The 13,099-nt window shown below is 44.6% G+C and overlaps 1 protein-coding gene across 5 annotated transcripts in view; it reads right to left on the bottom strand.

The window, feature by feature from the left end:
- Window positions 1–13,099, bottom strand: part of EPS8 (EGFR pathway substrate 8, signaling adaptor) — a 145,415-nt gene that overhangs the window by 65,081 nt on the left and 67,235 nt on the right. For all 5 annotated transcript variants that reach the window (XM_077935248.1, XM_077935246.1, XM_028746067.2 and 2 more), the window contains exon 2: window positions 2,259–2,337. In XM_077935248.1, coding sequence (XP_077791374.1) covers window positions 2,259–2,320 — 62 coding nt within the window. In that variant the 5' untranslated portion in view covers window positions 2,321–2,337. The remainder of the gene's footprint in view (window positions 1–2,258; window positions 2,338–13,099) is intronic.

Consider the following 13,099-nt stretch of genomic DNA (forward strand, 5'->3'; position numbering starts at 1 on the left):
TGGTCCTCTCAAGTCAACAGATTGGATCCTAAAGACTGAGAGGTGATTCTTGTGGATGCCACTGGACCTCCACGGCCTGACAGGTGCAAATCTCTCTGAAATCTTGGGATAACTTCGGGAACAGCTTCCAAGACAAAGCAATGAGCTATTAGGAAAATAAAATAAAATAAAAAATCCCAGGAAAATTGAGTTCACCCACAGAAGTCTTGGTGCACGACCAGAGATTTATTGGGATCCCAGCAGGAATTCAAGCGACGGCTTCAGAGACAAATGAAGCTGACTGCTATGGTTCTATTTACCATCAACATTGAAGTCTGCAGCCAAAATGTTCACACACATACCAACAAATTAACCTTGGTGGAGCTGGGCGATGGGTGCAGTTTGTTGACTGTAAATGCTCCTGCACAAGGCATGGGTATGGCATGACAGAAGCTTATAAGATTACACATGGCATGGAGAGAGTAAAGCTCCCCCCCCCTCCAAAACTAGAACTCGAGGGAATCCAATGAAGCTCCATGCTGGAAGATTTAGGATAGAAAAAAGAAAGTACTTCTTTACACGCTGCACAATTAGACAATGGAACTCACTCCCACAAGAGGCAGCGATGGCCACCAACTTGGATGGCTTTCAAAGAGGATTAGACAAATTTGTGGAAGGGTAGGCTATTGGTGGCTACTAACTATATGACAACTGGGTTCTGCCTCCATAGATGGAGGTGGCGATGCTTCTGACCACCAGATACTGGAAACTGCAGCCGGGGAGAGTGTTGTTGTGCTAAGGTCCTGCTTGAGGATGTCCTACAAGCATCTGAGTGACCACTGAGAGAATTGGATGCTGGATTAGATCAGCCATTGGCCTGTCCCAGCAGGCTCTTCTTATGTTCTTATGACTGGGATAGGTACAGTTCTCATAGAATCATAGAGTTGGAAGAGACCACAAGGGCCATCGAGTCCAACCCCCTGCCAAGCAGGAAACACCATCAGAGCACTCCTGACATATGGTTGTCAAGCCTCTGCTTAAAGACCTCCAAAGAAGGAGACTCCACCACACTCCTTGGCAGCAAATTCCACTGTCAAACAGCTCTTACTGTCAGGAAGTTCTTCCTAATGTTTAGGTGGAATCTTCTTTCTTGTAGTTTGGATCCATTGCTCCGTGTCCGCTTCTCTGGAGCAGCAGAAAACAACCTTTCTCCCTCCTCTATATGACATCCTTTTATATATTTGAACATGGCTATCATATCACCCCTTAACCTCCTCTTCTCCAGGCTAAACATGCCCAGCTCCCTTAGCCGTTCCTCATAAGGCATCGTTTCCAGGCCTTTGACCATTTTGGTTGCCCTCCTCTGGACACGTTCCAGTTTGTCAGTGTCCTTCTTGAACTGTGGTGCCCAGAACTGGACACAGTACTCCAGGTGAGGTCTGACCAGAGCAGAATACAGTGGCACTATTACTTCCCTTGATCTAGATGCTATAGTCCTATTGATGAAGCCCAGAATTGCATTGGCTTTTTTAGCTGCCGCGTCACACTGTTGGCTCATGTCAAGTTTGTGGTCAACCAAGACTCTTCACCTAGGAACAATTGTACAAGGACCCAGCGTTCAAAATTCTCTAGGCGCCAGGCACAATTTGGACCTGGCTATCGGCCACTTGTGACCAAGTGAAGATGCCCGGGTGCAAGGATGGTCCCTGATGCCACCATGATCTGGAGGTGCATGCCTGGGGATCCCTGGATCTTGACTGTTTTCACACACCAGCAACACATCCTAGATAATTCTATACATTATATTTTAGCTGCACGATCAGAATGAATTTCAGGAACCAAAAACTCATATTGAAAAATTCAAGTTTTGAGCTGTCTGGCCCCAAAATGGCAACTAGGCATTCCGTTTGGGCTACTGTAACCTTGGATTAAGGAGCCATTCAGCACCTAGCTTGCATATCTGAGTTTCTAGCATGGCAAGGACCCAAGAGATTTTGTTGCATCTAAGTCTGGGATACACAAGAAGCAACAAAAACACTTACTGAGATTCACATTATTGAGGTCTGATGTGAAAAGGGTATTCATGCCTCTGTAGGCTGGTACCCTCATTATATCCAAGCTCGTATGAAATTGATCTTATGTCTGAAATGACAATAGCTTCCAGGCTGAAAATGAAATGTTAAGTCTCAGAGGAGACCTTAGGGCTTCTTCTTCCTTTTACTTTATTTTCGATGAACTTGGGTGGCAGGGAGAGGTCATGTTGGTGGGATAATACTTACTTTACTTGAGAAGAGTAACTTCCATATGCACTTGGGTGGGTGTTTGAAATATGGCCATTCATTCTGATCAACACTCCCTCTGTGGAAACAGGAGAGGAAAAAGTCATTAGGGCAACCAGTACAATAATGTTAACAAACATTTAAGAAAGACTGCAGAATATGCCAGTTATGACTAGCAATGGATGAAATTTAACAATTTCGGTTCTCAAAGTTTTTTTTTATTTTCTCAGTCTTAAATTAAATTCTCCATATTTCTGCAGCAAAGAGATTTTTAAAAATACCAAAATATTCATGAAGATTTGTCAGCTTTTAGAGTGAATTTCTTCAAATACATGCAGTTCAGTATGTAGTTTTGAGTAATGTGCACAATCAATTTTCCTTAATATAATGCATTTGGTAAATTATTTTCACACACACACACACACACACACACACACACACACACGTATACAGACAGACACAACCCCCTCTGAAACATATGCACATTTGGTTGGAAAACTGTGTCACAAATTTTGGAGGAGTACAAAGGGCAGCAATGTTTTGATTTATATTTTGCTTCAGGAAGTACAAACTAGCTTAGTTCCCTTTAGAATCAAATTTCTCCTCCATTCCTAGTTAAGACAGTGGAAGATGACTGTTACCTTTACATCACAAGCCTCCAAAAACAAAGAATGCTATTGTTACAAACATCTTCATCATCCAGCAACAACAACCTCAAAAAGTCCTGCACAAGGTTATCAATCAGTATCATCTGAGTAGATCTTTGGTTTGAAAGAAAACGATCTGTGCACTAAGAATTGTGCACTTGCCCAGGAAGTTCCAGAGGCAACTGCCGCAGAATCCATTTCCTTGTGAGGAGAGCACACCAAAGTCTTACGGAACTTTTTGCTCTTACCAGTTTTAGAAACATACCAATCCAGCTTGTGGGAGCAGGCAAGCATGCAGACCATGCAGGAATTTAAAACAACATCAGCTCCCCAAAGCAAACAGCACATCCCTCAAGGACCAGACCATCAGCACTCCTCCTTGCAAGCCTCTGCAAAGTCATATATCTCTGGCATCCCTTCGGCTTGAAGCACTGGAAATCTTCAAGCAGTTTCTTCCATTCTCCCAGGGCAAGTGAAGCGTAAGAAGCTGCCTTATACCAGCCAGATCAGATTATGGGGAAACTGTAGCCTTCCAGAGGCTCTTAGACTACAACTCCCATCCCAAGTGACCATTGGCCATGCTAGCTAGAGCTGATGGGGGGCTGAAGTTCTGGATCACCATTTCTCCATATCTTTTTCTCCCCAAATTTTTTTATTGATTTTCCAAATTTATAACAAACATCAAAAACAAACAAACATAAATCCAAACTATTTGTTAACATTGTTAGGTGACTTCCTCGAATCCCCCGGCTGAGTTTCTATGTATATCATTGTAACAGTTTTCCAAAACTAATTTCTCATAAAATTTACTTAATCAATTAACATTTTTCTTTCTTTTCATTTTAACTTTAGATATATTATTCTATAACTTCACATATTTAAATCCTAAGCCAATCTGGTACTTGCAAGTGTTTCTATTTAAGTTATCTTAGCATATTTAGCTAAGTAGTCTTTAAATTTCATCCATTCCTCCTGGTACTCCTCCTCCTTCTGGTCGCAGACTCTTCCGGTCAGGTCGGCTAGCTCCCCAAAGTCCATCATCTTCATCTACCATTCCTCCACTGTTGGTACTTCTTGTGATACCATTTCTCCATATCTGCACTAGAATGTAAACACTGCAGCTGCTGGTACCAGGCAAAGGAAAGCTTTGCACTTGCTGAAGTTTAACAGACACTGCCCTTGACCCTAGTTTATGGACACTGCATTAAAATGAAGCCCACTGTCAAAATACCGTTACGTTCTCCATAAATCACTATACATTGGATTTTCCAAGACCTTGTTTACTCAGCGTGGTGCCTTTCTGCATTTTCGAGGCAGATCCATTTACAGTAATCTACTCCAGCATTGCAGGGGATGTTCATTTGGGTCCCCTCCTAGTTCTGCAACTCTAATGTATTGTTCCTGAGTACAAACAAGATTTGCCACTTTTTGTATAGGTATTCAAGTGCAAGAGTTTCAGGCTCTCCCCAGGTTTTTCAAGGGGTTCTGGGAAATCGCACAAAAGTCACAGCCAAATCTCTTCGGAAAGCCAGAAGCAACTGTGGCCAACCTCAGTCAAGTGTCGCGGAGCAGGAGTCCTGTACCTGCTTACACACAAACACCTTATTTATAAAGCATATGTTTTGGGAAAGTGGCATTATTTTTTTGCCATTCAGGCTATAATCACATTTCCATGACCAGTTGACGTATTGCAGTTTAAAGTATTCCTTGCAGGGCACTTAAAATTAGCACCATCCTCATAGGCCTTTTGTCTCTCTAACTTGCTGGGCCCATCATCTTTCTGTTGATTAGCTGTTAGAATTTTGCAGAGCTGTATGAATAATGAATAATCTGGAGTTTGAATGAACAAAGCTGTTTTGTTTGTATGAGGAATCTAGAGTTTAGGGCATGGGTAGGCAAACTAAGGCCAGGGCTGAATCTGGCCCAACTGCCTTCTAAATCTGGCCAGCGGACGATCCGGGAATCAGTGTGTTTTTACCTGAGTAGAATGTGTCCTTTTATTTGAAATGCATCTCTGGGTTATTTGTGGGGCATATGAATTTGCTCATCCGCCCCCCAAAAAAACCCCAAAATATAGTCTGCCCCCCCACAAGGTCTGAGGGACAGTGGACCGGCCCCCTGCTGGAAAAGTTTGCTGACCCCTTGTTTGGGGTGAGGAGGGTTTTTAAAGCCTCTCCAACAATTAGGAGTGAAAGTTCTGCATTGACATACCCTTCTGCTCTCCTCGCTGGCAGACGCCCTCCATCATGGTGCACAGATTGCACCAGATCTTAAAATGAAGCATACACAAATGCTTTCACTGGGATCATTTTTAGGAATTTGTATAGTGCCTGGCAGAACACTGGGGCGAGAGACCCTATTCAAGCAAGCAAAGAAGGCAGCATTTATTAACTGGTCAACGCAAACATCAGCAGTGTAACTGACAGCACAAATGGAAACTTCGCCCTACACAACGCCCTACTGTATTTTATTCACTCCAACCACAGGCTCTTTAAGACCCTGGATTGAATTTTTTTGCAGATAATGCCAGCTCACTACCCTCTTTGAATTCAATGTTATCACCCATCTTTGTTTGAGACTCTGTCCTGCCATGTAATGCCCCAAATCTTACTGACACAGTCCAAGTGGAAAGCGTTGAGGCATTGCTTTTGGCGGTTGTAAGTTGCCCGCAACTCACTTCCACAAAGCAGTCTGCACAGCACGCAAGCCTGGTAGATGTTGAATAGTGGAAAAGATGGATGAAGGACACAGCTCTGTTGGATTCACAGGTCTTTATTGCAGCAGTTAGAACTGCTCCTGGAATCAGACTGACTGCAACCGAGCTGGCTGCTTTATATAATACTAAGTAACTTGAAACAGTAACAACTCACAACTAAAAAAATTCCTTCCAGTAGCACCTTAAAGACCAACTAAGTTAGTTCTTGGTATGAGCTTTCGTGTGCATGCACACTTCTTCAGATAACTCACAACTAGTTAACCAATCAGGAGCGACAGTTTTCAACCCTTCATTTACATACTGGTGTCCCTGAGTGAGAACTGCCACTGATATTAATACATAACAGTAGATCTTCCTCTTGGTATTGGACATTAGCACCACGTTCTCCCAAACCCTTTTGGAGAGGCGAACCGTTGCAGTAGCTGCCTTGCCAATACTCTTGTCTAGCTCAGCGTTGATGGAGAGATTGTTGGTTGTGGTGGAGCCCAGGCAGACAAAACTGCCTACCACCTCAAGTGTGTGGTCGCCAATGCTGACCCAGAATGTTAGTTTTTGTCAGGCTGATGAAGGCAAAAGTGGGTGGAGCGATGGATAAGTCAGAGGTTTAAGCACACACGTCTGTCCAACAAGTAGTCTCCACCCAAGCAGGGAAGAGGCATCAAAGGCACATCCCTCAGGAAAAGCACCCATGCTGGGGAGAGCCTAGGGAGAGTCCTAGGGGCTGAATTTGACCCCCAGGACCGAGCACTGCATGCACAAACCCTGTGTTAGGTTGTGGGTGAAGATATCAGATGACACAGCGATTCTTCAAACAGCTCTTGTTTATTCACAGGCCAGAACAGAACTGAACTGAAGGGTTCAGCCAGCCTGCTTATATAGAGCCCCACTACAATGCAACTGTAACACTTTCTGTAACTACCCAATCACTGAATGTCACTTTCAATCCCTTATTTGCATATATGGACCTGAGTGAAAACTATCTACAGTATCCCCCTGCTGGCCCAGGGTGAGAACTTCAGTACATAACACCCTGCGTGCATTAAGAAGACAGGTGTAGATATAGATCTAAATGGTGAGATATGAGCATGCAAAAAGCTAAGGACAGGGCTGATACTCACAAGGCCTGCAACATTCTGAGAAAGAATTTAGCAAGGTCATATACCTTGTATAAAAGGTAAAGGTACCCCTGCCCGTACGGGCCAGTCTTGACAGACTCTAGGGTTGTGCGCCCATCTCACTCAAGAGGCCGGGGGCCAGCGCTGTCCGGAGACACTTCCGGGTCACGTGGCCAGCGTGACAAGCTGCATCTGGCGAGCCAGAGCCGCACACGGAAACGCCGTTTACCTTCCTGCTAGTAAGCGGTCCCTATTTATCTACTTGCACCCGGGAGTGCTTTCGAACTGCTAGGTTGGCAGGCGCTGGGACCGAACAACGGGAGCGCACCCCGCCGCGGGGATTCGAACCGCCGACCTTTCGATCGACAAGCCCTAGGCGCTGAGGCTTTTACCCACAGCGCCACCCGCGTCCCTATACCTTGTATAAGTTGGTACAACACAAAAAGACTGCTATTAACTGACATAATTGTACCATACCTTGTATAAGTTGGTACAATTATGTCAGTTAATAGCAGTCTTTTTGTGTTGTCAGTGCAGCTGAGCAGGAGGTCTGTTCTGTTCTGTTGCTGTCTGCCTCAGAGTTAGTCAGAGTCTGTGAGAGTCTTTTAGTCTTAGGGATAAATCTATGTAATACACTAGTAACATAAGTAATACCTGCCAGCCTCGTATATGCACATTTAATCTAATAAGTGCGAGGACACTGGGTGAAAAAGTTATTGCTATTTATATAAACTTCAAAGAAGCGTCTTGCACAGTTTTTTATAGGAGGGAAAAGGGAACAAACATAAGCATTAAACGATCCAGTCTGTAGCTTTCGCTTCAGCTTTCTGTTAATGGGAATTAAATATAATTGCTAAACAAACTAATGTTTATTAAGTGTCGCAAGTGTGGAAACAGGAAAGATAACGTTCAGCTCATTTGTTCTTCCTAACTAAAATCTAATTCCTACATAAATGTGCAAGGAGGAAATGGGAGAAATATGCATGACATGGGCTCCCTTGAAAAAGAGCCAAGAATGGCCTCTTGAGTGGACAGTTGGCGGCAAGACTTGGCTTAGAGCATAATGCCAAGGTTGCAGGTTCGATCCTGTATGCGACAGCTGCACATTCCTGCATTGCATGGGGTTGGACTAGATGATCCAAATCTGCAATTCTCTGATTCCTTCCATAAAGCAAACTAGCAAACTACACAAGACATCAGTACGTTTCTGAGCACAATTCAAAGTGTTGGTGCTGACCTTTAAAGCCCTAAATGGCCTCGGCTCAGTATACCTGAAGGAGCATCTCCACCCCCATCATTCTGCCTGGACACTGAGGTCCAGCTCCAAGGGCCTTCTGGCGGATCCCTCACTCTGAGAAGCAAAGCTACAGGGAACCAGGCAGAGGGCCTTCTTGGTGGTGGCACCCGCCCTGTGGAACGCCCTCCCATCAGATGTCAAAGAGATAAACAACCACTTGACATTTAGAAGACATCTGAAAGTAGCCTTGTTCTGGGAAGTTTTTAATGGGTGACATTTTAATGTATTCTTAATCTTTGTTGGAAGCTGCCCAGAGAGGCTGGGGAAACCCAGCCAGATGGGCGGGGTACAAATAATAATAATAATAATAATAATAATAATAATAATAATAATAATAATAATAATAATAATATCATGTAGTTACCAACTGCATGTTATAGGAGGGGCCCAACCTGGGTTGGAACCAGGGAGAGGGCAGCGTGGGGCTGTTACCCTTTGGACTCCACCATAGTCCTGATCTGAATCGGAGCTGTGGCTCTTGTTATTTGCAGGGGGGGCAAAGCTCCTCTATGGAAGCTTTTCTTCAAAATATGCACACAATCACTCGGTCGGAACACCATCGTGAGTGAGCAGCTGCTGCCACGGATTGTTTTAATATCAAACTGAGCCAAAACTCAGCGAAGTTTACCCTCTGTTTAACCTGGCTGAAATGTACGGGGCATTGAACTGTGTGGTATTGTTCTGTAAATAGCTCCATGCATCACGAGGATGCGTAAAACGGAAGGTGCTGCTCTGAGCTTCAGGACAGCAAAGAGGACAGCCATGCGATTGCCGGAAACACGGATCAATTATGAATCGATCACCTCTGCAGTAAGCTCCAAGATTTTTTTATATATCCTCTGCGAACAGCTAGGATCACCATCCTAGAAAGGAAAAGGGAGGGATGCCAAACTCCTAAAGAAGGAAATGAGAAAGACCCCATTTGTGCTATAGGTTTAAAGCAGTATCATTCCAGTTTAAACACTCACATCTACTCCCAAAGAATCTTGGGAACTGTAGATTGTTATGAGCGCTGAGGGGCCTCCCTACAATTATCAGAACCCTGGAGACACTACAACTCCCAGGATTCTTTGGGGGGAGCCATGATGGCTTAAAGTGGTATGATACCGCTTTAAATGCGTAATATTAATAAAATGCAGATTTGGCCCAACACAAAGGTGTTTCCAGTGCCCCCACTCCGGTGCAGGGTGAAATAAAAGAACTGGTTCCAGTTTGTTCAACCACTGTGTTCTGGAAGTTTCTGATTTGGAACAATAAAATATTTATGCATCTTCCATTTTTAAAATACTGGCTCGTTCAATGCCACAAGGTTATACTACCTTCGTGTATAAAAAATGTGTCCTTGAATGCTCCTCGGACAGGTAACATGACCCTTTTTAAAATTCAGGAAGCCCTGAGCAAGCCAGCAACTTGTGGTCAAAGGCAGCGCCTTCCTGCTCGCAGCTTCGCTTTCCAGCACTTCACGTTCTTCTGAGGTGAAACTGCCCTTGAAGTTTTGTTTGTTGTTTAAATCCATTGGTTTCTGCAAGGAACTGCAGGTAATAAAAAGGCCCAGGAAAAGCTTAGGGGGAAATCTTTCAGCTGCTTTCCAAATTGAGTGGTGCATTTGTTCACAACGCCCAGGAAAGGCAAAGCTGGCTTGCGAAAAGAAAAGCCCATAATAATTAGTGCTGTCTGGTTAAAGCACTTTTAGTTTATTACAATTTACCACTTATCAACTGACCAACTACATTTAAATATCTCTGCATATAACCAGGAAGTGCTTAGTAAACTTGCAATGAAGGGATATCTACTACTTCTTGTTGCAGAGAAACAGATAGAGATCCTCCCTAACATTATCTCTCTCATTCCTTATTACTAACGGCACAGAAGCAACTTAGCCCAGTGGCGTAGCGTGGGGGGTGCAGGGGGTGCCGGCGGCACCGGGCGCAACATCTGGGGTTAGGGCAAATCCACGGGTTAGGGGGCGCAAATCCACGGGTTAGGGGGCGCAAATCCACGGGTTAGGGGGCGCAAATTACTTGCCTTGCCCCGGGTGCTGACAACCCACACTACGCCACTGACTTAGCCTCAGAAAGTAACTTTTCACAGCCCTACCAATTAATCAAATAACAATTGATTAATTTGTTACCTGATGATTGATTGTGTTATAAGAAAAACTGCTCCCTTTCCCTTATGAGGTATTCCAGAGCCCGTATAGAGTCCTTCAGTGGGTTCCCTATCGGTAGGAGAAAGTAACAGAGGCCAACCAGAGTATATTGAGAAGCAAAGCGGCTAGTAAGCCTGATCTTTATTCAAGGAACTGTTGCAACACAGTCCTCACTCACCACACGCAGGAGGGAGTAGGAACCCAGAACAATGGTGTGAAAGGCCTTATATTGACTTTTGAAATTGCCCACCCTGTAGCCCAAGACACCCCCCCAAAACATCATACATATATCACAGAAGGAGGCGGTCTACAGCATAAATCCTGTCTGCCAGGATACCTGATAACGGTCACTGATTACATTGCCTAGGCAGTCTGGCCATTCTTTTCTGATGGTTAATACTTTAGTTCCTGAGTCCAGGTCACAGGCTTACCTTATTCCTACACAAATACGCCCTTAAGACAGGATTTGCAAGCAAAAAGATAATGAGAAGGCTTTCCCCATTTGCCTCCCCTACTGCAGAGGAATATTTGAGGTCACTGGGAGAGTCAAAATGGCTTCAGGATTGCTCTCCCATACTATTTCAGACACATGGTCCATATATTTAGATATGTGTGCATTTATGAATATTTATTGTATATTTGAGACCTTAAAATTCTTATAACAATGACAAGCCCAGTAATAATTGCAGGCAGCAAGACTTGGGTACCCTGTGTAACGCTTCACCTCCATCCACTTGCACTCATATGCGTAGGCCCAGTTCACATGTAATGCTAAGCCATGAGGAAACACGCAAGTCCCATAGATCACGGCTGATCCACTCCTTCCCTGGTCCACCTGCCATTGAGCCACCTGGGGGTAAGGTAAGGCAAAGGTAAAGGTAAAGGTAAAGGACCCCTGGACGGTGAAGTCCAGTCAAAGGAAACTATGGGGCTGCAACGCTCATCTCATTTTCAGGCCAAGGGAGGCAGCGTTTCTCCACAGCTTTCTGGGTCATGTGGCCAGCATGACTAAACCGCTTCTGGAGCAACAGGACATTGTGACGGAAACCAGAGCGCACAGAAATGCCGTTTACCTTCCCTCCGCAGCAGTACCTATTTATCTACTTGCACTGGCGTGCTTTTGAACTGCTAGGTTGGCAGGAGCTGGGACACAGCAAAGGGAGCTCACTCCGTCACAGGGATTCGAACCCAAGAGGCTCAGTGGTTTAGACCACAGCGCCACCCGCATAATTTGGCTTAGCACCTGATCTCATTATTTGTCTCTCCCGGACAAACCATAAATCGGTCAACAAAGAACATGCCTCAGTTACTAAAGGTAGGCGGTTCGAATCCCCACGACGGGGTGAGCTCCTGTTGCTCGGTCCCTGCTCCTGCCAACCTAGCAGTTCAAAAGCATGTCAAAGTGCAAGTAGATAAATAGGTACCGCTCCGATGGGAAGGTAAATGGCGTTTCCATGCGCTGCTCTGGTTCGCCAGAAGTGGCTTAGTCATGCTGGCCACATGACCCAGAAGCTGTATGCTGGCTCCCTCGGCCAATAAAGCGAGATGAGCGCCGCAACCCCAGAGTCGGCCACAACTGGACCTAATGGTCAGGGGTCCCTTTACCTTTACCTAAGCAGAAGGGGAAGGGAAGTGTTAGTGATCTTAGGAGTAAGCAGCCCCCGAATGGCTTGCTTGTTTGCACTAAGCAGTGGTTTGGCTGAGAGTTATGTGTGAACCTGGTCATAATATCAGGACTCATCTCCACAACATTTCTGACTATAGAGACCTTCTGCAGCAGTTGCAGCAATCTTTCCCTGTGAATTGGCACGTACAGCTCTCTGTCATTCAGGCTAAATGGGATCCAAGGAAGGGATATCCCCCCCCACCTCGTTGCAGAAATCACATTCACAGCACCCACATAAACTTTTAAAAACTGAACATTACTATATTTCACGTAAATAACGTTCCCACACACAAAGGTTTCCATTCAAGGTTCCCAGGATTTTAATAGCTCTAAGAAATAACAGCTGTGGCCCTGATACGCAATTTGTTCGCTGCTGCCAAAGGAGTGGCGCAGTGCCAGCATTTGCTGAAAAGTACATCTACCAAGTACCTCATCTCAACAGGGAGTAAAAGCCTCCCAAAAAAATAAAACGTGGGGAATCTGGCTTTTTTATCACCTCTTTTTTATTATTATGTTCTGAACAGGCAATATGTCCATGCGTACAAAAAAAAAATGTTAAAAGAAACACGTGTGCAAAACTATGGCAACTACAAACGCAGAATTTTTGCTCTCTAGAATAGAAGAAGAAAGGCTCTTCAATGTGCTAACCTCATCTATAAGGCCCCATTTGCTCTACACATTGAAAGTAGTATCATGCCACTTTAAAGAGCCATGGCTTCCCTCAAAGAATCCTAGGAGCTGAAGTTGGTCCAAAGAGCTGAGAGGTGTTAGGAGACCCTTTATTCACTCTGCAGAGCTACAATTTCCAGAGTGGTCTAAAAAGGAATCCCTCTTCCCAGAGAATTCTGGGAGTTGTAGCTACGGTAGATAGGGGGCTGCTAACAATTCTTAGCTCCCAGTTGATTGACTGTAGGTTCAAGAACAGATGAGCGGGAATACATTCACACTAAGCATAATTAAGAGTCAGCTTAATGGTTCGGAACCAGGTAATCTGAAGAACTGTCTGCACCTATACAAGGTTTTTAAGATCAGCATCTGAGGTCTATCCCTCTGGTCCATGAGTGAGAGCTGTGAGATTAGACAGTATTCAGGGCCAAGGCCTATTTTGTGGTGGCCCCACATCTTTGGAAGAATCTCTTCCAGGAAGCTGGCCTTTGGGAACATTTCACAGACTTACGCATACCAGTCTGCATTTGGTTACTTTTAGCACCCTGTGCTTTTAACTGAAGCCTTATTATGCTGCAGCTATCT

Source organism: Podarcis muralis, chromosome 10 (assembly GCF_964188315.1).
Source record: "Podarcis muralis chromosome 10, rPodMur119.hap1.1, whole genome shotgun sequence".
In the NCBI taxonomy this organism is placed as follows: Eukaryota; Metazoa; Chordata; class Lepidosauria; order Squamata; family Lacertidae; genus Podarcis; species Podarcis muralis.